This window comes from Micropterus dolomieu, linkage group LG10, assembly GCF_021292245.1.
Source record: "Micropterus dolomieu isolate WLL.071019.BEF.003 ecotype Adirondacks linkage group LG10, ASM2129224v1, whole genome shotgun sequence".
NCBI lineage: Eukaryota > Metazoa > Chordata > Actinopteri > Centrarchiformes > Centrarchidae > Micropterus > Micropterus dolomieu.
Genome location: NC_060159.1, coordinates 19922878 through 19946262, shown reverse-complemented (window position 1 = coordinate 19946262; position 23385 = coordinate 19922878). Strand labels below are relative to the sequence as shown.

At 38.0% G+C, this 23385-nt stretch overlaps 1 protein-coding gene across 1 annotated transcript in view; it reads right to left on the bottom strand.

Annotated features, from left to right (window-relative positions):
• LOC123978147 (disks large-associated protein 2-like) overlaps positions 1 to 23385 on the bottom strand; it is a 101153-nt gene that overhangs the window by 6755 nt on the left and 71013 nt on the right. The window contains exons 4-8 of the mRNA XM_046061299.1: positions 23011 to 23164; positions 21518 to 21737; positions 12865 to 12909; positions 7549 to 7605; positions 532 to 890 (exon numbers count right to left, since the gene is read on the bottom strand). Coding sequence (XP_045917255.1) covers positions 532 to 890; positions 7549 to 7605; positions 12865 to 12909; positions 21518 to 21737; positions 23011 to 23164 — 835 coding nt within the window. The remainder of the gene's footprint in view (positions 1 to 531; positions 891 to 7548; positions 7606 to 12864; positions 12910 to 21517; positions 21738 to 23010; positions 23165 to 23385) is intronic.

The window sequence follows — 23385 nt, the reverse complement described above, 5'->3', positions numbered from 1 at the left end:
ACTGAATAAGCCCTGTCCATGTAATCATACAGCCTGACACTTGTAAAGGTCAGCAAGACTCCAAAACCTTGTAGAGTACAGATTGGTATATTCAGGAATTTGTAATATGCCAAAAAGACAAGATTAAATCATTTACATATGTGTAAATTTGGTGCCAGTTTGAAGTCTGCTTGGACATGTGGACAGAGAAATCTAATCCTGTTGCCATGTAACAGTCCAGTGGTGCAATGCTGCAATGCAATTAAAACAACTACGCACAGATAAAATGTGCTCTTCTTTCATAATAAAAAAGTGTATTTGGTTGATTTAAAAGTGATTTTACTGACAACCATGAGAAATGGTTTTACTGCGACTGGGTTTTACAGGACAGCTTAGTACATATAAACACTCTGAATATCAAAATGACAAAAAAAGGAATTATCCTTTCAGCCAGGACTAGATATAAGAAGACATATAAGATTGGTGTAATTATCATGAAGATGACTGAAAAGAGAGCGGCAAATTGAGTAACATTGTCGGTTATGATGTTACCTGTATCCCAATAGAGGAACGTGGGGTTTTGAGGTACTCCTCAGCCTTGGACACCAACACTGCTTTGTCGCATGTCTGGACGGAGGTGTGGCTGCCCAAAGATGCGTGCCTCTTGCCTGCTGCTGACTCCATGGCCATGGTGACCGCCTTGGTGCTGTCCAGGCTGTCTGTGGAGCTGTAGATGGGACGACCAAGGCTATCCGTGGTCCACAGACCACCCCGTGGATGCCTGCCCTCATGGTAGGCATCTTGGGTGGACTCTGTACTGCTCTGGGCTGTTACAGAGATAAGAGGCTTGGTGGTGGTGCGCGGGGGAACAGGAGGTGGAGTCTTCTTGTAACTGGGAGGGTATGATACCGCTGGATAGCACAAGCAGGATGAGAGGACGAGGACAAGGCAAGACAAGGGTAGAGGATAAAATAAAACGTGAGAATGAAAAATGTGGCCAAAAGCTGACAAGGGCCAAGTGCTGCAATTCACCTGTATCACACAGTGTGTGATAGTAGAGCGTCATAGCATGATGGGATATTAGGCATCAGGGCACTTTAGCCCTTAAAGCAAGGGAAATGTCAGTAAGGTGAAAAGCAACAGCAGCTTTGTAATGTTGGTGTATACTGGGAAAGCGCAATGAAGGATTACAAGAGAACTTTGCTCTTTCAAGTGTAAATGAGAATCCGATGGTAATCCATCTAGACGGACCTCACAGCAGAGTTGGAAATGTAACAACTACACTTGGTGGATATCTTTTTTTATTCCAAAGCTATGATAATATCACTGACTCAACATGTAGTTGGTCAGCATACAAATTTTCAAAATTATTTACATGGATTTATTTATTTATTTATTTTTTTTTTACAGAAAAGATAATAGCATTCCAGTAAATCCATTTTAAATAAGTCATAGAAAAATATATTGAACTTTGAAAGATTTCAAGTAGGGTGTTCATTTTATTTAATGCACAAGGCAAGAATGAATTGAATAAAAAAATATGAAGTTACCAAACCTCCTAGATCATGGGAGGAACTATAAGAGGAAGTTGATTCCATTGTATCAATGTGTAGGCTATACTAAGGTGCTTGAAACTCAATGAGTGCAGACACCATGGATCCATTTGTAGACATTACGTTGACTGACATTACATTGAGACTTATTTTTGAAAAATAAAATATTAAATATAATATAAATATTTCTCTTTTAAGAGATTGCAATAAGTTTGCTCCATTCATTTCAAGAAAATAGCATTGGTTCCTTCCAATCTTAACAAAAAATGGTTTATTCCAAACAATGTTCCTTCACATCTTGAGCATAATATCCAACATCAGGGTGAATATCCATAATCCCCATTCATGAGTTTGTTCCAAATGTTACCCTTTAAACATGCTGCATGAATCACATAGAAGAATGAGACTATGAGGAGAATAATAGCACAAACTGTCTTTACAAGTATAAGCTGTGTCAAGAGGCAAATTTAGTCATCCACTGACATCTCCTATTCTTTTCCTCATTTAATATTTATGTAGTAAAATATTCAGCACAATGAATGCATTACTTAATAAAGCAAGGTTGTTGTGTTTTGCCTACTCAAACACATGCTGGCAGAGTCCCCCCCACACAAACAGAAATACACACACAAACCACTTTGGAGTACAGGTATTAAGGACTTAAAGAAATAGGTGCAATAAGAAATAAGAAACCAGTTACTCTGTTAAGCTAAATCCAGTCACAGACTTGACTTCCTTCCAACTTAAAGGGGCTGCAGTTCTGCAAGACACAGTGGGTGGATACCGAAATGAAAGAGCAGTGACTCAGGCAGTGTGCAGCTCCACATGTTCTATTTTTACACGTTCTAACCGTTTGACTTGTGTTCAAAACTGAAAATATTACAGATACAAATTGAGTGACATAAACCTCTGCATTTCAGTTTATTCATTAGATTTTTGTCATAACGATCTTGTGTAGGACGACCATCAAATGGCGCTTTTCCATTTCCAGTACCAGCTCAACTCGCCTCGACTGTACTCGACTCGGTTTGGCCGTGCTCCTTTTTACATTGCAGATAGTACCCAGAGATAGTACACCTCAATGTAGCTGGTCGTCATAGCGACGCCACACACAACTGGACCACGTAATGTTCAATTCCACACACAAACAGCTGTCTCTTTATTTAAGCTAAAACGTTTCAACCTTAGAGACAGATAAGCATATGAAGCTGTGTTTTCCTCTGCCGTTGTTGCTGCAGCGGTCTGTGTGACGGTGGGAGCAGAGGGCTCTGTGAGCGGGCGGCTGGCCGGCCTCGGGAGCTGCTCTCACGGGTTGGCGCAGGTTTCCCCCGCCGCCACTTGCGGTGCTCCTCAACTCCGAAAACTTTCAAGCACATTTTTGTTCCGCCATCACTTTTCGTAAAACTGTCAATACTCGAAATCTACACAGTTGATTTCTCACCTCGAAACTTCTCAGAAGTGGATTTAGTGATGAAATTATATAGGAAAACTGTAAAATATAATGATGATGATGCAGTGAATAGTGACGATTCTCTCTGACCAATCAGTAGTCTGCCGTGTTTTTACGTCACATTTTAGTATCGCCTCAGCTCGCTTGGAACCTGGAACCTCAACGGAGGTGAAACTTAAAAAAGTGGATGGAAGCAGGTACAGGTACAACTTTTCTGCAATGGACCAACCAAACTAAAAATCTTAATAGTGTATTTCCATGTCCATGGCTTTCCTACAACATGCTTACTTATTCCTTTTTTAAAATCATTTTCTATTTTTAATTAACAAAGTATCATTTTCTTTTTAAATCGAAAAAAAAAAGTTCATAAAACTACAGTAGCTACTACACAAGCAGTAAATTAAATTAGATAATTTAAACTCTCTCTTCCTCCTAATCTTTTCAAAGACACTTGAAACACATACCCGACTTGTTTTTCTCCTGGAAACTGACCTTTGAATAAAAGGCATTCATCATGGTCCTCAGTTAAAATATACTCTATATAACATATGCAGTGCAGTTAATTCATTAGTATATTTTCTATAAAATATGTCTGGGCTGTTAAAATATCGTGTGTTTACAGCCAATGAGTCAGGAGGAAAGTTTGAGCTAATGGTGGCGCTACCACAAAGGTTTCTCTTGAGCGTGGGAATGTGCACTAAGGTCGTAACAAACAAACAATTGAACAGTCACACAACCTTATTTGCAGAAGTAATGAATGTGACTGCACTCCCTCAGAAAGGCAGTTCATTCATATACTTTATGTCTGCCTAAATAGATTGACATTTGGAAACACATTTGTTGTCTACATTTATGTGCCGGGCATAATTACATAATTATTTGCTTAGGTTAAAGCTGTTTAGTGATGGCATTTCATTTGCTGACTCCTCCTGGGCTGGACTGGCATCACCACATAATAGGCTTCTGAGAGAATTGGTTTACTAAATCTGAAAAAAGAAAAATCACAATGTCTTGCAATAACATCAACTGGACAGCAGATGTCCCCCTACAGACTGCACAAAGTCCCCTATCTGGGCAATAGTGGATTCAGTCAGTGGATTAAGATAAGGCATTTCACTATAACTGTTCAGAGTGTCTTCATATCTGTCCATGTCATTTCTGTTTTAGTTTAGCTCAAACTTAAATGCCTGGAAGTGCTGGAAGAATCCACTGAACAAGGAGGTTTATAGTTGTGGCTGTGCCACTGTGCAAATAAACTCTGCTACGTCTTAACTTATCCTATGCGTGTCGGGCATGGGTTGAGGATTGTCTCGAGCTTCCAGTGGGAATCAAATCAGAATCAAAAACCTTGTATAAATCTTGTGTTTGCCCCAATGAAAAAAAAACAATTTACTTGAACAGTGTTTAAACAACAGGTACTAGAAATCGGGTTTACATGTCTGGGTCCAGGCAAGATACAGTAAAATGTTGTGATATTTCCAATACAATTACTGTCCTGTGGTGTGACTCATTAACAGCCAGGAAGGAACAACCAATCCATAAGCCCTTAAAACATTGTGGTAAGTAGCATCAGTTCCTTAGGATCAAAATTCAAGGTCTTCTGTCTAGACTTGACATTTTGCACTGACTTTAAAAGTAGTGTCTCCATAAACAATGCTGCCATGCAGTTACCAGACCTGTGCCGCTCTCTCCACCTACATGTAAGACCCACAGTTTAAGCAGATGCATAATAATGTTCAGCATACAGTAAGAGCCCTTGAACACAATAAATCGCTAACTGAGAAGATACGGAAAAGGCAAGTTTAGGAACCGTGTTTACACCAACTGACTAAATTCGCAGAGCTAAAGTACAGCAAGTGTTACTTTAAAATACTACTGCCTTAGTTGAAAGTTTAGTTAATATAGTCCATGGAAGCATCCCATCCCTTGTGTAGTCAGTTGTGCCCGGCTGTGTTTGAATTTGATTGTTTGTCGTAGCGCTGCTGCACTGGGTAGTTCAGTAAACATACCCACACACTGGAGGCGCAGCCAAGACTAAATGGACCTGAATGTCATGCTATAAAATTGTGCTGCTGCTCTGCTAAAATGTATTTGTAGTATTAAAAGTAAACACTGAGGACCTGGGTAGTTTATGCCTTCAACATTTTTCACATATCACCAGCCCCATGGAGCTCAAAAGCAGGGACTTGCTTCTGCATAAAAACGCAAACTAGCCAACCTATGTACAGTTTATCCTCATGTCAGCTCCTTCATGTCCTCTCTGACTTTCCAATCTAGTTACTTTCTGCTGCCATTTCCAACTTCATCAACACTCACAGTGAATCAGCAGTGTGCACAACACAAGGCTTATAACAACAGAATGTCTGGTGGGCAGCAGAGTAGCCTATGGCTTAAACACATGATCAATCTAAATGATCAGTCATCAGGAAATAAACTGACAACTACTTTGACAATCTATTAATGGTTTTAGTTAGTTTGTAAATTGAATATATTTGTGTTTTGGCAGGTCAGTTGGACAAAACAAGACATTTGAAAATGTCAGCTTAGGCTCTGGGTTCTTAGGATATTTATTTTTAACTATTTTCTGACATTTCATACAATACATTATGAATTGATTTGAATCAATTAAAAATTATAGGCAGATTAATTTATAATAAAAAGAAAACTATTATTCAGGATGGAATTACCAGATTACATTAACACTCATTACATTAGCAAAGTCGCATTTTGTGTACTTTGAGTACTACTTAAATATTTCTTATTTCAAATATTCTGTTTATATATAATAATTTACTTAGCAAAATTTCAAGTCAAATTTGACATAGATGAATCAGGAACTGCAGGCAGCATAGAAGATGCTGCAGGAAGGCAGGGCTCCAGAGAGCTTCACATCCAGAGAATTGAAACTCTGCAAAACGTGCATGCTCTAAGTGTTTTTGGCCGATTGTCAAAGGTGTGTGGGGCCGGGCTGGGCCGGCTGTGAGCACTACATAAACAATGTAATCAAATTGAGGATGGCGTCATTGTGGGCTATGTAAAAAAAAACATTACCTCTGCATAGGTTAATAAAAGGTTGCATGTAGGCCTACACTAAATGGACACCTAAGTACTGGGACACCTACACAAAACTAATTCTAAATCCAAAGGCATTAATATGGAGTTCTATGGCAATTTTTGCCCGTTCATTAAGAAGAGCATTTGTGAGGTCCTACAAGTTAGATGAAAAGGCCTGGCTTGCTATCTCCGTTCTAGTTCATCCCAAAGGTGTTCAGTACGGTTGAGGTCAGGGCTTTGTGGGGGACACTCAAGTTCTTCCACACAAAACTGGGAAAACATTTCTTTATCGAGCTGGCTTTGTACACTGAGGGCATGGTCATACTGAAGCAGTAAAACGCCAAACAAAAACTGTTGTCTAAAACTGTCTAAAATTGTATGCTGTAGCATTAAGATTGCCCAACGGCAAGCCAACGGCAAGCCAACGGTTGTAGACAAAACCACACGAACACGTAACGTTAGCGGTGCTAATGAGCGGACACACATGCTATATATATATATATAACTTTATAATGACTGTTTGGAACATTCCCAGCGTAGAAATGGACAGAGAAACATGGCTGGAGTGGTTTTACTCGTTTTTATGGTTTTTGATACACTAACATTTTTAACTGTTAAAATCCAGTGTAACACAAAAATGTGTGGCCTATCAGATTCTGTGACAAAATGGCCGTGCTCTTAGGACTTGTGGTTGAGTTGTGAAGCGGTCGTAGTTTGGTTAAGTTTAGGCACCAAAACTACTTTGTTAGGTTTAGGAAACGATAGTGGTTTTAGTGGATTTAGTCACCGAATCTTGTGGCTCACATAATTGGCGCAACACCCGTGTTTTGAGTCACAGAATTCAATGGCTCACAGATTTTGGTGATATGGTATCCACTGAATATTGTATACATTGTATACATTGGTATGCTCAGCCAAAGTTCTAAACGGACGCTGTAGCTCAACGGTATAATGATCATGATATCAGTGTTTGAAATATACCGAGCTAATGAACGGGAACATGCTAGGGAACGGGCAGAGAAATGTTGCTGACGTGGTTTAAAATGTTTTATGGTTGTTTGATACATATTTTTAAAGGTTAAAGTATCAGAAAAACACTGTAATTTAACAGCAAATCAATTTAAATAGGTAAAACTGCCGTCCCCCACAAATGATCAAGCTTTTCACAGCCACCTTTCAAACCTACACAGGGTGAGTGTTTAATTTTCACAGCTTAGGTTTTGGTTTTATTGGAGCAGTCCATGTTCAGTTAATATTTTGCAGGAAGCAATATAAAAAGAAAAGAGAAACCTTAACATAAAACAAAGGCCTCTGTGGGTACAGCCTTGCATTAACTAAAGTTAGCTTATTAAAGTAATGTGATTCCCAACTGTTTACTAGGAAGAGATGCACAATTATTTACTTTTTTGTTTTGTTTTTTGTTAGCAAAAATAGCAGGTATGACTGCAACTGAAACGTAGTTTGCAAAGATAAGTGCTAGTATGGATGAAAGAGATGGCGACAGACTGGTACCTGGAGGTGGCTGAGCGCGGTCCACACTGCAGGAAGTAGGGAGACGAAACTGAATCCCTGCAAGGAGCAAGCAACACCAGTTAGAAAGGACAGATGCAGGTATTAAACACACTAATGCACACCTACAGTAAATACCTACCAAAACACTAACTTCCAAGAGGTCTAAAGCTTATTAAAATATTTACATTAGGTTTTCCTTTTGCTTATCCAATTGTTAGTAACAGGCAAGGAGAGCGAGAAACACAGATATGCTCAACAGTGTTAGAAATGGGTAACATCAGTGTTTTTTCCCAAATGCTGAACATGCAGCACTGAATGCACTTGGAGTGCAACTAATTTAGAGTAAATGAGTTAGATTTACAGACCTACTGTAACAAATACTGCTTCACCACATAAAGAAAAACATGGGAAAGGCTAAAATCTGGGTAACACTTACTATCCAGCATTTGCTGTGTTTCTGTTTCAAAATGCAGATAGGCAATGCTCATAGACAACAATTCTTCAGAGGTGCATCAACCTTGTTTATGTGTGTGATAACAAGGTTCTTACTGCCAGGGACATTTGTATATTTATTTGTCTAGACTTTGTGTTTGTTATGCTGCAATTATTGTCTAAAAACGTCTTTTTGCATTACAAGACCAATAATAGAATTGCAATAAAAACGTGACAAATAATGAAAGTGGACCAAAATGGAAATCAACTGTATGGTCTTTAGCTAAAGCCTTTTAAGAATCAATGTTTGCTAAGGTTGTTAGGAATTTTGCCCATCTGCGTTGCCCTAATATAGTAACTATGTATCATGATCTAAAGAGCAATCAATACTTATCAGGCTTTCCTCAATTTGTAAATCAGTAATGCACTAAAACACACATACAAAGATAACATGCATCAACTGAATCTAAAAGAGACAGAATGATCTTATCAAATGAATTATTCAAATAAGACACAGAGCAGAAATCATTAACACATAAATATGAAAGTAGTTAAATTTTAAAATTTGGGGTTTTATAATTTAAAAAAAGATTTTCCAATTAAGTTTTAAAGAGTTAATTCCCCCCAATGTTTGGAGATTATATTAAAAAATGTAAATATTAAACTTGGTTTATTAGCAGTACAGTGTGTCTCTTAAGAGAGGCACAGAACATTGCAATTTTTTTAAGTATAAGGCCAACAAAAAATGTCAGACAAAGACACAGAAGAGAGTCGACCAATACTGAACTACTGAATTAGTCTCACAACTGTAGGAAAGTGCCGCAAACATGACCTTGAATTGGAAAATGTCTGTCTCTGCCAAGTGTCATTTTTGTAGAGCTAACAAAAATTAGCTTTAGACGGTAGGGAAACAAAGAAAATCAGACACAATGTGCTGACAAACCCAGACAAAGAACATGTTTTTTAAACTCAAAAGCAAGACAGTCTATTTCTCTCTCTTTTTTTTTAAATTTCTGGACTGCCTTTGGTCATGAAATAATGTTGTATATTGAAAACCATTGCATGCCGTACTGCATCATGTGTAACTTCTACAAGTTTCACTTTTTTCACATTCCCATTTTTCAAATCTTATACTGAAAGGGTATGACCGCCCCACTTATTTCTATAACCAGTTTACTGCATTAAAATCCCTTTGAATTTGATTTGATTGCATGTGCTTAAGCCATACTTTACATGAAATGCAAGTACCCAGCTGCACTTAAAATATAATTATTAATACAAGTAATTAATGGAAAATTTTATAATAATCACCTATCGTGTTCACACATTTTCAGCTGAGATTCCAGAATGATTATGTAGGCACTATTAAAAACTATGGTACTTACGTGGACTTTATGTAAAGTGTGGCCTAAAATCATTTCAATAGTTTTGGTGCAGAGAATATGTAAACAGACCTTCACTCTCGTGCTTTTTCAACAAGGCCCCTCAAACCTTTTTCTCCTTTGTGGTCAACACTTAAATTTCAGAAAAGTTCTGACAGCGCCTCCTCTCCGTCCGACTCCCTCCATTTGTGCCGTTCTTGCCATAGTTGTAGACTCAGACTGGCAAAGACGCTGGTGAGATGCTGTTCTTACTCAGATCAGGGTAGAATGTGGCTTAATGACGTGCAGTGACTGATGAGCTGTGTACATGAGCATGGGGGCTGAAGATGTAACAAAGTGAATGTCTTCACACTCTCAGGTCATAATGTAACACTATGTGTTATTTGACTCCAGACTGTATTTACCATGGAAACATAGTTACTATTATTTGTATTTGTATGAGTAAATATATTGCAAAATCATTGTTCTCCTAAAGCCTAAAAATCACAGCCAATAGCTTTATCTAGTTGCAGAACAATGAGCAGTGCATTGTGTATGGACCAACAGGTTGAAAGCATTGCATCTATTTTACAAAATTACATAAATGTAACATGTTGCCTACTCCAACTTTTTTCATTAAGCCAATATAGCTTGTTTATTGCTAGGCACCTTAGGGCTGCACCTAATGATTATTTTTTAATCAATTTAATCTAACAATTATTTATTTCTTACTAATTTATTGATTATTCTAGGAATCAGTTTTTATTACTCCATTATTAGACACAAAGCACATTAGAATAATGATAGAAGCATATTTTAGAATTAGTCTAATTTCCATGTTACTGCTGTATAATAATGATGATGATGATGATAATAATAAGTTGATAAGACCCTATTTGTCAGATGCTAGATCAGGAAAATACTGGACCTCACATTCAAAAGAATGACTGTATGTCAACCCTTTACCTGAACTGGAGAATCAGTATTTTTACTTACTGGTAAGTACTTGACTTAAAACTTAAAATGGTTATGACGTGGATTTATTTCATCAATGGAGTAATAAACAGTAAGATAATCTCTGGCAAATGTATTTTTTCATCAGTGTGGGGCAGGAAAATGAATTGAAACAATTTACAGACTGTAACAACAGTCATAGATTGTAACAAAAGTTACAGACATATTTCTGTAATCAATTACGTTGATTAGGTTGCCCCAGCCCTAAAGCACTACATCACAAAGTCCTTAATGTAAAAATAACTGAGATAGAACATGATTACTGTAGATATTAAGGATTAAGAGCAAAGTAAATCTTACTTGAGTACGGAAATAGTCTAAAATTCCTTATCTTCAGCTTATCTTTTTGTTCAAAGAAATCCCTCCTGTTAATCAGGATTTTTCTGCTCACCTAAATGACATCTCTTTAGTGTGTGCGTAAAAGACACACATATTGCCACAGGCAAAATACATTACTGTGTTTATCAAAAACAGCCCTGTGATTTGCAAATAGCATTGACTAAGAGGAATTTATTCATTTTATTCCTATAAATATTGCTATACCTCACCCAGCCATTGTAAAGATATTTTCTTAGGCCTAAGATTGAGATTGAGTATGGCACTGGTGGTTTGCAAAGATGGATGAGTGGATGGATCAATAAATGAATGCAGTGGATGATTTGACATAGGACGACTAGCAGGACTTGTGTATCAGTATTTCCAGCTGATTCTCCTGGATTTGCAAAGTTTAAAAAGTAGGTTTGTGTAGCCCTTTTTTCAAGAGCAGTACAAGAAAACAAGCATGTTGTTCATAGCCACATACATATATACATACAGTGGTGATGCCCCCATGGATGCAAGGTGGATTAACCTTTTATGTATGAAATATCACAACAAACCAATACAAATCAATGGCCTGAAAGTACCATTTCAACAAACTCTCTTTTCATTGCCTTTGCCCCAGTGATGAGCTAGTGGGTTAGCATCCCAAATAAATCTGTAAAAAATGTACCTTCTCCAGCCTTCATAGATAAAAAAAAGTAACTTAAAGTAACTTTTTCAAAAAGCCCCACAAGCAGCCTAGAAAGTTGGTCATTGTACCCTATAATCTAAATTTGTAAGGTGCCTGTCAGATTAATTTTTGTGTGTGCAAACAGTTCATTTAAATGGGGAGTGTACATGTGCTCAAAAAATGTCAAGATAATCTGCCCATTCCAGGTGTACACATGGCCTGATGGTGGCACTAGAGGAAAGGTCATGGGTTCACCAAAAACTTGAGGATTTATCTTTTAGGGTCTGAATTTCAACAAATCTTTCATTTCTTTTAATATGTTAAGAATGACCATTGGATATCACCATTCATGGGCTCTGCTCCCCAAAATATAAAAAATCGTTTTAAATAGAAGTTTAGCCCACACAATGTAATTTAGTTTTTGAGAAAATTGTTCCAAAAGATGAGCTGTGTAAGACCACTCATGGAACCAGTAACAAATGTCATATAATACTGTACCTACTCAATATATCTGATGTCAAGTATAATACTGTGTGTGTGTAGGATTTTGTGTAGACTGTGTTAACAGTTCCACTTTTCAATTACTTTAAACAGAGATAACACTTTTCAGTATGCCAGAATCTGCAACCATGTGATTATTTTGAATACTAAGTCCATCACCCACCACCAATTTAAAATTGAGTTTGAGTATTGGTAGTATCTATCATACCCTTAAAACTAATGTTATAAGAGTAAGCTGGATTAAAACTGCCATCTGTGTCAACATCATAACGGCTAAAAGCAACTGACTTGAATATAAATCTGAAAAGGTCTTTTTATATATCAACAATTGTAGCTTGTCCACAATTTGAGTATGAAAACTCTTTTGATGATATCAACTAAAAGCAGCATTGATTTGTGATGGTTTGTAGAACAAAGCTGTTATGTTTGTCATAAACTGCCTTGCTGCATGCCAGGATATTTAAAATAAAGACACACTACTGTGTGCTGATTTTATTCCCCTCTGTTCGCTTAAAGAAAATGTATACAATGGTTAAAGCAAGAGGGTGAAACACTAATACCAATGAATTTGAACAGAACTGTAATATTAAAGCATAACAAATAAAAATAAACCAAATCAAGAATTTAATGGATTGTTTAAAAGGCTTCATGCACATCTCCATTAAAGTAAGTTCCAGTTGTGCAGAAGAGATTTTAAGGAGATATTCTTATGCCTTACTCTGTTCAGATGCCAGTGTGCTAACACAAGGCCAACATGTCGAACAGTAATCAACAATTTTGTTCCTTTTGGTTTGTTGAACTGTATCCTGTACTAGTAAATAATCTGGAAAATTCCACTGGATTCAATGTGGAAACAGATGAAAACATTTAAATGTATTATACATACTTAGTGAGTATGATGGCATTTTCAACTTATGATATATCTTATTTTAGTGAAAAATGTTAATGAGTCAGACAAAATGTATGAAAAACTGTATTAATAACATATAAAAAAGGGATAATAAAGCGTTTCCCTACCAGACCTACCGTACTCCCTACGCCCCCCAGCTAAGCTACGGACGCCTAAAATCGGGGGGAGGGGGGGGAAGAAAAAGGAAAAGAAAACAAACAAAAAGATGATAGCTTAGTACAAAAGCAATGCATATTGAGAGGGTCAAAGTAAAAGACACTGTGCCTGGCCCATGCTGTGTATTTGTGGTGTGTTAAAGTGTGTGGACAACTCTGTATGGACACAAAAAATACTGTTTATGCTATAAATCAGTTTCATCTTTGGATGCCATTGTAAAGCTATGACCCCCATTTTGCCATTTCAATTACCATAAACATAAACATCATAAACATTTTAATCCATTGTTTTATATCAATTTATGAAAAATACATAAGGCCAATAAAAGTTGTAAATGAAAATTCACAAGAAACACCACAATAAGCAAAAAGAAAAACCAAAACAAAAGTGTCACATACTGATTTCATTCGTTTAACAAAATAAGCATAAGCTAACAAATGCAGGCTAAACTATGGTTTTCAAAAGAATGTTTTATAACTGACAAAATCTGATTTACTAAACAATGCAATCTGAGATCCCTGAAAATTGCAACATGATTGATGCAAAACAGAGTAGCATGTTTTTCGCCAAGAAAACGTGAATAAATGCAGGAAGAGAACACAGGGGTAGAAAAGGGTTTATATTCAAGCAGTTTTACAGGTTCAGGTGAGATCAGATTCCATCCTAAAAACCATTGTCCTTAGAGCTGGACATCACAGTTGGCACAGTTGTTGAATCAGATCTCTGGATGACAACAAGATGTAAACAAAAACTCATGGGGTAATTGACTACATACTATAACATATTAGATAGACAATTCAGGATTTCTTACAAATAATTATATATTTCATTACACAAAATATGGTTGCATGGTTATAAAATAATTGTAAATACCCTTTGTCTATTTAATCTGGAGTCTCTGTTAAATGTACATATTTTGTTTGTATATATATATTTTTAAAATACTATTTAGATCAATATCTGTATTTTTGCTACATTTCAACTTGTTTTAAGGGAAGGGTCAATCTTTGGGCTAAATGATGAAATGATAATGTAACACTGGATTAAAACTATTTATAGCGTCAGCAAGTTCCCTGTTATCAGTCAATCACCAGTTTGCAATTAAATTTAGAAGAATGTTAAGCAATTTGTACAGCATTTCCAATTATATTATCAGAGGCCTTGCTTTCTAATTTTGCTGTTGTCAGTGAATATATTGTCAATGTGTGATGCACTTATGGTTGTTCATTTCTTTTGTATATGATGTTACAAAGCACACAGATGCTACTACTAAGCATGAGTCTCACCAACAAAGTGTTTGACTCTAGTATACAAGCTAAAATTGATGAAATGTTAATGGGGCAGCTGTTTTGCAGGACACACTCAAGCAACCTTTAGTGTGACCCTTGGCTCATGCAAAAATAACTTCTTTTTTTAAGAGCCACCACTATTTTCTGAAAACATAATTCCATTCCCTGCATTGATGACTTGCATTAATGATTAACATAAACACCTAATATCTATAACTGCAAATATTTAGATGACATAAATCACAACAAAGGACTTGCATAGAATGAATGAATGTAGATTGGAGACATCATGATTGGCCAGTCTTCAGCACCTTTAAATTAGTTTGCATTCCCCAAACTATGGGAAAAGATGTAAGTAAGGAATGCCACGGCAATACCTCTTGATCATTCAAAAAAGCAAAAATATGAATACAAGCCTTTCCAAAGTTTTTTTTTTTCATATATTCTGTAAATATATGTATATATTAAAATAGTTATAGGCCAAAAGTTGTCACAGTCATATGCCTTTCACTGAAATGATTTATGCTAACCCTGCCTTTGGCCGGTTTGTAGAGAATTTAAAAATTCATATTCTGTATTGCAGATGGTTGAGAATGGCAACAATACATTTGAACTTATTCCTTTTATTATATCCTTTTATACCTATTACTGGTCTTTGTACCAAAACCTCAAAACTTCAAATTCAGAGCTAGGGAGTTGCTGCTAAAAATGACCAGCAAAATATGCCTCCTCTGTAACACATATATTAGATTATCAAAGCAAATGAATGATTTAGCTCGGTATTTAAGTTCAGGTCTAATGAGTTACTGTTACAGGTGTGTGGGTGGAGCTACTGCAATAACTCAAAAGGAAATGTCTGCCTTTTTTTCTTTTGTGGCTTCAGCTTTAATTTTGCTCTTAACTCTAGTACAACCTTTGTATGAATATCATCTTTTCAAAATGCCACTTTTTCTGCAAGTATTGTCTTTTGGTCGTGCAAAGGGGGAAGAAGATCCACTCTCTTATAGGGAGATGATGCCTCTCCTTTATTAAAAGTCCTTTTGAAAGGTTCACATTTCAGTCAGGGGTCAGATACATGCAGGCTTCCCATGGTCCTGTGCTGCAGTGGTCGTCCAAAGATAAATGCTGTCAAGCTTGGAGTTGTTTGTTGTTAGCCTCAGTTCCATGGGCCTCAGTATTAACTTTGGTACGCCATGTTGGGACAGTGGAGCAGATGAGTGGTTGAGGGGAATGCCAGTGGCAAATGAGCGACTAGTATTTTATGAGTAACAGACAAAATGAGCAGTATAGCCAAATATAGCAGATGATGGAGGGCTCCCACCCATTAAGGTTTGACAAGAGCCCAGCTAAGCCATCACTAGTGAGGCGGTGTTAGTACATTCAGTGGTACTATACTGCACCTCTGGGGACATGTCGGAGAGGTAGAGGCCCTCAGCGATTCTGATTGTCTACTTATAGGGACCAATGTTCCTCTGTTATCTTTCAGCAGTGATGAACCACCCCAGCATGACAAATTCCACCATTACTAGAGAAATGTGGCATTTAAAAAAGGTGAATATGGTACAATTTAGTTCAAGTCTCTAAGCATAATTTATCAAAACAATAGATCCAATTAATTTGTTGGACCATTTCCCCTAAAATATAAAGGAATGGATAGCTAAGCTGCTTCACTAAACATTTAAGAACCTCCAGTCACCACTGCACAAAAAACAATAGGCGGAAACACTGGTATGAACTACCAACTTCCTTGTGAGGTACACAAACAGCTGGAGGATGGACATGATGAAATAAATGGAGACAGACCTCGAAGACTGGAAAAAGTGCTGTTTGGTTTAGAACCACAGTTACTACCATGACCCCTCTGAGCCTCTCAGAAATCTGAATGTTTATAACTGCAAACAGTACAAGTATTGAATATAAGTTTCTCTATATACAAAATGGTACATTTATATACATATACAGAGTTTGAACATGAATGCAGTTTGTGCAGGAATGAACTGAAGCCGATACATTCATAATTCATGATCACTGTGAATCCCCCTTACTGTTTTCCTCTCCACATGCTGTCAGATTTAGTCACAAATGATTCATCGTAAACAATTTTCGCTAGGGACTAAGTCATCCATACATTATTCCAGAGAATAAGGCTTTTACAAATTTTATAGGGATTATTATAAGTTGTCAGCACTATCTACTGTTTATTGAATTATTAAATTTACATCTTTATGCTGTGTGGTTCACCAGTTCACCATTGAGAAAACCTTTGTAAGTTGGAAAATTTCAAAATGCCCATTTCAACTGGAACTGGCTACAAAATGGATGAAGGCTATGGCAAAGGAATGTTTTGATTAGAATAACCAAAAAGTAAATTATATATTAATACATAATTATATGTATTTCTTCGATGCATTCATTAAAAAACTAGGGTTTATAAAGTTATTCACAGTATTTTTTCAGTATACTCTTGTTTCTACATGAGGAGAAACTGGAATGAACATGATATTCAGATTCATTTGCAGAAACAGACCAACTTACTGTATGCTTCACCTCACAATGGCTGATAGTTTTATCATTAAATGACCCTCAGATTTCCCGATGTTTACTTGAATTGACCTCTTTTTTATTGAAGTTTGGGTATTTAAGATTGAGGAGGGAAGATGGTGCTGTACTTGTTGGCACTTGAGGATCTGAACATCAGCCACATTCTCTCTCACATTCTTGTCACCTCATTCAGGTGTAAAACAAAATCATTCACTTTTATTCCATGGCTAAACAAGACACTTGTTAAAAGATTGCTTGAACAACATTGTGACCTGTTCAAGAGATGACAGACTCTGTGTCTGCATAGAGTAAAGGGACATATAACAACAGCACTGCCCTGCCTTTCTTGGTTAAGTTTTTCACCCTGGCTTCCTCATCTCATTTTACAGTATGCGTAGAATGGGAATGATTAAAATGACATAGACAGATATGACATGGGTCCACTGGTATACTTCCTGCTCCACAGTTCTAGACTGGCGCTTCTGTGACCACCTGTGTGGCCACCTGTGTCTGGCTGCTTATGGGTCTTTTGCTTTTTGTTGATCTCCCACGGGAAGTCCTCTATTGGAAGTGGGCTGGCAGGGCTGCCTGACCCCTCTGGCGTGCTCTCAGGGGTTCCCTCTATAATTTCAATTCGGGGTGGGTCCATCAAATCCATAATGCTGAAGGGTGCTGGCTCTGGTTGGCACATCACTGACTTGTCCTCTGTATTCTGTCGAACGGACCAACTTGAGCCTGCTTGAATTCCTATGGACACTCTGTCGTCTGTTTGAGTGGTGCTGTCGCTGCAAGGCTCCCGGCACAAAGTCCACATGTTGTAGCACTGAGTAAAGTTGAAGAAGTTGCTGTTGAAAGTTTTCAGTTCCCCACAGACGTCTCTACGTAGCTCCGCCAGCTCATAGCGCATTGCCGAGATTTCATCCTTCCACTGCATGTTGAAGGCAGCAACCATGTTAGCAGACTCTTTGAAGGCCTGAATGGCCTGGGGGACCGGCGGCTCAGAGGTGCCTACAGGTGAGGCAGAGGGGACCCTGTATGAAGGTGGGGATGCCGGTGGGACAGAGATGGCTGTTACAGTGGAGCTAGTACTGTGGTGGCTGCGAGCAGCAGCCGTCTCTCTCTCCAGCCTCTCCAGCTCCGCATAGGCAGACGAGCTAGCACCGTCATCATCCTCTATCATGTCGTCATTTAGTAAAGAGGTCCCATCCACAACATCATATCCCTCTGGAAGAAAAATTTGAATATGCAAACAGAAGGACATTCAAAGTGAAAGGAACAGCTGGAGTGTGATTTGATTTTGATTCTGAACTACAAAATAAACACATATCTATGGAAAACATACAGTATGTGAGTGGTAAGTTAATTCCAAAGACATACAAGCTCAGACCCAATGATTTCCTAAGGGTTAAATCAGGGATGAGCACCCACCATAGATTGATGTGCTGTTCAAATGTGACTACATCTTCACCAGTGCTTGACTAAACCAAGAGGTAACTGAGTATTGTCATACAATCACAAAATTACAAATGTGAAGCAACCATCTGTCCATTTTATTTTTCCAATATCTACTTTATTGTTGGTGGAATGTTAATTGAGTTTTTGGAAATTGCTTTCTGTGGGGTTGAAGTATATATTTTTTAAATGTTTTTACAAAAAAAATGGCGTAGAGGATCAGTTCCAAGTACCACAGCTACTTCCTGCCAGAGCCAGTACAAATACAGCACCCTTTTTTTGAAGTGGGTTCTGAGTGCCTTAACTAAGACAATAATGAATATCTTTAAACTCACATACTGTAGGATTTTCACAATGTTTTTACACTGCCTTCTCAGTCATCTCAAGGCTTCTTTCCATCTTTTCACTGCACAGCAAAGAGTGGAATTAAACATGAAATACATCAATCATCAAATCATGAATCCATTTTCTGAGAACCCTTTTCTCAAAACATATCAAAATTTTTCTTAGTGACTTGAAATTTGTGCCATTTTGTGCAAAAGAAAAGATGTAAAGGAAGTAGAAGAATCACAGACTACTGGGCCAAGAAGCAGATATGAACCCTATTGAACATATCAGGTCCAAGGTGGCTGATTAGACCATGTGGAGTAAATAACCCAGTGAGGGGAGGGGTCACTCCCCCCTTCAGGGCTGCACCAGGGAGAGGCTGCAATCCCACAGTCAAAGACAGCTGACAGACTCAATGTCAAGGGTTAGACTTTGCCACGTGTGGCCTTTTTTAAAAAAGTCAGATTTTCATGGAAAGAAAAAATAGTTCACACGTACAGCAGACAGATGCTGCTCTTACAAATGATTGGAGACAGTGGCAATGCGATAACATTCAGTGCTATTTTATGGTTACGATATGAAAACATTCCAAAATATTTGGGAAGTACATCTCTCATACATTTATACTTACAATGTGGTCTAAGCACACTTAAAATAGAGACAGGGTAAACAACTCACAAAAGCCAGCATCACATTCATCACTGTAATCAATATTCAGAGGTATTAACGTTTTAAGAAGACATCAAAATGTCTGTTGTTTTGTGAGTTGTTTGGAACCGTGTTTCTTACTTAGGATAACATAATGAGATATTTCTACCAACTATGTATATATATATATATATATATATATATAAAAAAACTCTATGTTTCTATTATTTTTACTGAGAAGGCAGTGCAAAAACACACATATACATAGATATATGTATGCGTGTAACATTAAAATACCTGCAACAATCATCACTGATGCCTCCAGTTGTTCTTTCCCCCTGGTTATCCTTCAAGAGATGGATGGTCAAATGGAGAGGGGTTTGCTGCTCGTCTGCCCTATGGAGCATCATGGGATACCTTCCCCACTCAGGGGCCCACTAGCCTCACACGGGATTTGGTTCATAAGCCGCTTACAATTCAATCATAGACTAGTACTGAATGCTAATATAAAAACATGATTTCAGGAATCAGTGTTTTTCTTAGCCAAGATAGCCTGGATAAATTTCTTTGTTTAATTTTAAGGCCACTATTCCCTCAGAACAGTGCAAAGAGTACACCAAAGGAGAAATATTATTTACAGTATGGCTTAACTGGGAGGTGACAGTACTGTAAGTAATCACCATTCAGGGAACCCTTCCTCTGGGTTGCTATAACCTTATCTGACATTATAATTGATGCATCATGCCAGTCTTCAAAATACAACTTCACAACATATTGTACAATCAACTGCTCGTTTTAGTCCATATAGAGCTGACAGATTTGGAGCAGAGAGCTAAATGAATAGAGTTCAGCAAATAAGACAGTGGGATTGGAGAACACTCTTTTATCCTCAGTACTTCTGTCACATCGAAGAAATCGTAGATGGAAACCCAATTGAAGATGAAAGGATTCCAAAAACAAAAGTCCAGATTGCACAAGAAAACAAAGCCAACAAAATGAGTAAAAGTGCAAACGTCTCTAGTATTAAATTGACAGAAAAGTGTACAAAAACAATAAAAATCCAAGTCATAATATTTAAAAATTCATGTATTTAAAGAATAATGTTTCAATAGGGTTCATAGCTTTACTCTTGCAGGTAAACACCAAATGCACTTAGTGAGGGAGTTACTGCAAAGACTCTGCTTGCACAAAGAACCTGAGATGCTAATTGTAGGGATATATTGCCCGCACTGTGTTGCACAAAACCTTGAAATCCTTGTATATTGTATTAAAGAAGCAGCATCTAGTACAAAATCTAGTAGAAAATCATTTTTCAAAATATGTTGAGTTTGGGTCCACTGTCATATTGCAATTGTAGCTAACAATGAAATATGACCAATAAAATTAAGTTTGCTCAACTGGAAACTTGGAGTTCAAGATGACAGTGATTAAGAAATTTAAAGTCCTGTAATTGACTTTACATACCATTTATTAGTTATTTTGGCTGAGGCTGCTGCTCACAAGCTTGAGTTTCATGCAACAAAATACAACAATACTACAAATAATTGAAGGTTGTACTTCTAAAACTCAATGAGTATACCATCAGTGGACAGTTCCTTTGTGCAACCAGCACGTGCATGTGTGTGTGCACGTCTTTTAGTCTCTGGAGGTTGTTGACTTACCTTAAATTGCTTACAAGATTGTTTTTTTAATTATTTTAGGAGGTCAATTACAAGGTTGGTTACAAAGCACATGCTAATGTGTTGGTGCAACAGAGCAGGGGGAGGACATGCAGAAGGCTTGTCCAGTGTATTCTCTCAACACAAATATGTCAACAACCTGCTGCTTCCCTACCCCTGGCCCATTTTGGTCTTCACCTCTCCCTAAGTAACTCACACGCTTCGTATAACACACATAAAACACCACAGTTGAACATGCTTAGGGTAGGGCCTGTTCCTATTATGCATGCCATGTAATGTGGCTGTGCTATGTTGTGCACTGTGAGCGTGTGTTGCCATCTGCGTGTGTTGCCATCTGAGTGTTAATGTGACCCTCCCACCCATATCCTAGTCTACAGCTTGGCAACACCACAAGTGACCAACTAAATGCTTGGCTAATGATGCATGAATCGTGCAAAGTAACACACAAGCAAATCCATCTAAACAATTGGGAGTATGCAGAGGCAAAAACAAACACACGCACACCATAGCTTCCAAAGAAAATAACTGGAATCATTCAGCCCGGCATCTCTGAAGCTCAAGGGTTCCCCACTGTACATATGTAGGTATGTCAAGTTTGTGCGCATGTATAGGATGTATGAGGATATGTAGTCTAAGCCCTCTCTCGTTTAGGGGGGGAATTGTTTTACCTGTTGTGGATCTGAGAGTTGAAGTGACAGTGGAGGATGTCATTGAAGGCAAGCAGTCGTCATCTTGGGAATAACCAGCCTGAATAGCACGGAGGTAACTGTGGCTTCGAGTGCGGAACGAACCAGGCAGGTCCAAGGCCTCCATGGCCTGGGATTCTACTTCACTAAAAACGGACTCGCAAACTGACTCAAACTGGCCATTGATCTCAGTCTCACTCACCTGAGAGACAAAAACAGGAATAGCAGTCCTTAATTTTTCCTCTTCCTTTCTCTTTCTCACTTTGATTCTTCCCCTTTGCACAGCAAATATGAAGGAGTGTTAGCATAAGGAAATGCCACTGTCAATTCCGACCTTAAACTGAATAAATGTCAAGATCAAATGAAAAAAAGGCAGATGACAACAAAAACGATCAGAAAAACATTCAGTTTGTGTTATAAAGCATTTCATCACCACATTCCCCAAAGCAAAGATATGCACTGTACTGTATACTGTATATTACTACATGGAAATAGGAAAAACACACTGCAATCTGAATTCTTTCTCTTATCAAGCTTTAGCGAGTCTTTTGTTGATGTCAATATCATGTCATTGTAAAAAGGAGCTATTTATCCAGTTCTGTTCTATCATGTCATGTCCCCTCTGTCCACATAATCTTGCCCTTTTCTAAAAAAGTGTTTAACATACTAAATTAAATTCCAGAAGAGAGCTCAGTTTCACTATTATTCAAGACATTTTCTATTACTATTATTATTATTAATACTACAAATCTGTGTGTTAGCACTCGCAGGAGAAAGCTGATTGTATAAACCATCTTTTGGACAAAATCCCTTCTCCTGTTGTTACTCTTCCATATGGAGGCTTTCTTGCTGTATCATAAATCTTCTTAGCAACCATGTCCTGTGCCACCATGGGGGTCCAAAACAGACTTAAACAATTGATCCAACTGGAAAGGTTCATAGCAGGGCGTGATAAAGGGAGAAACCTGAAAGGGTTGCTGTGTCCCTAGCCCTAGTCTCGACTTCGAAACAATAGTTTTAGGTTCAGGAAAAAGTTAATCAAAACAAACTGCAGCTTTTGGGGTTGCCACAACAACAGGAGAGTGTTGAATCATTTATAAGTGGCTTATTTCAGACATCCTTGTTCAGGATACAGGCTCTTTTATGTGATACCACACTTAAAGACATTTCAAAGAAACACACTGGAAAGAATGTTTGACTGTATCTCGAGGTGATTCAGAGGTAGGCTATCATTTAGAGCATCAAATCCTTGTCCAAAATAGCACAAATTAGCACAAACTAGTTGAGTTAAGTTGAGACAGCCAAGGCTATGTCTAATAGACAATCAGCTGTGGACCTCCAATATGGACACCTGTGGATGTTTTATGTCTGTGTAATGCCCTCTACTCAAAGCTACTGTATACGACAAGATAACATAAGCTCAAATTCATGTCTCCAGATGTTGCCCCTGTGCCATGCATGTGTTTAAGACTCACCTGGCTGACGCAGCTAGCCTGACTGAGGGTGCTGACGGCGCGCATGTAGCTCTGGTTGCGAGAGCGGAAGGGCGGGGGATGAAAGGTGGCAGGGTCCAGCGTGACACTAGGGTGGGGCCGCATATCTCTTGTGGTTTGCAAGTGGTAGCCCTGGCTGAACAAGGACAGGGGGTAGGGATAGATACGATTGCACAGTTGAAAAGCCACACATAGAACATCACTGGATGAAAACAAGCCTACTAGTTGGCATCTATAGGCATGGTGTGTCTTCTGTTAGGGTATAATTCATGATTGAGTATTTCTGTCCAAAATGAATCTCAGCCACTTGAATGACTCATCTCCTCACAACAGTATCTGAACTGGATCAACAGTGAG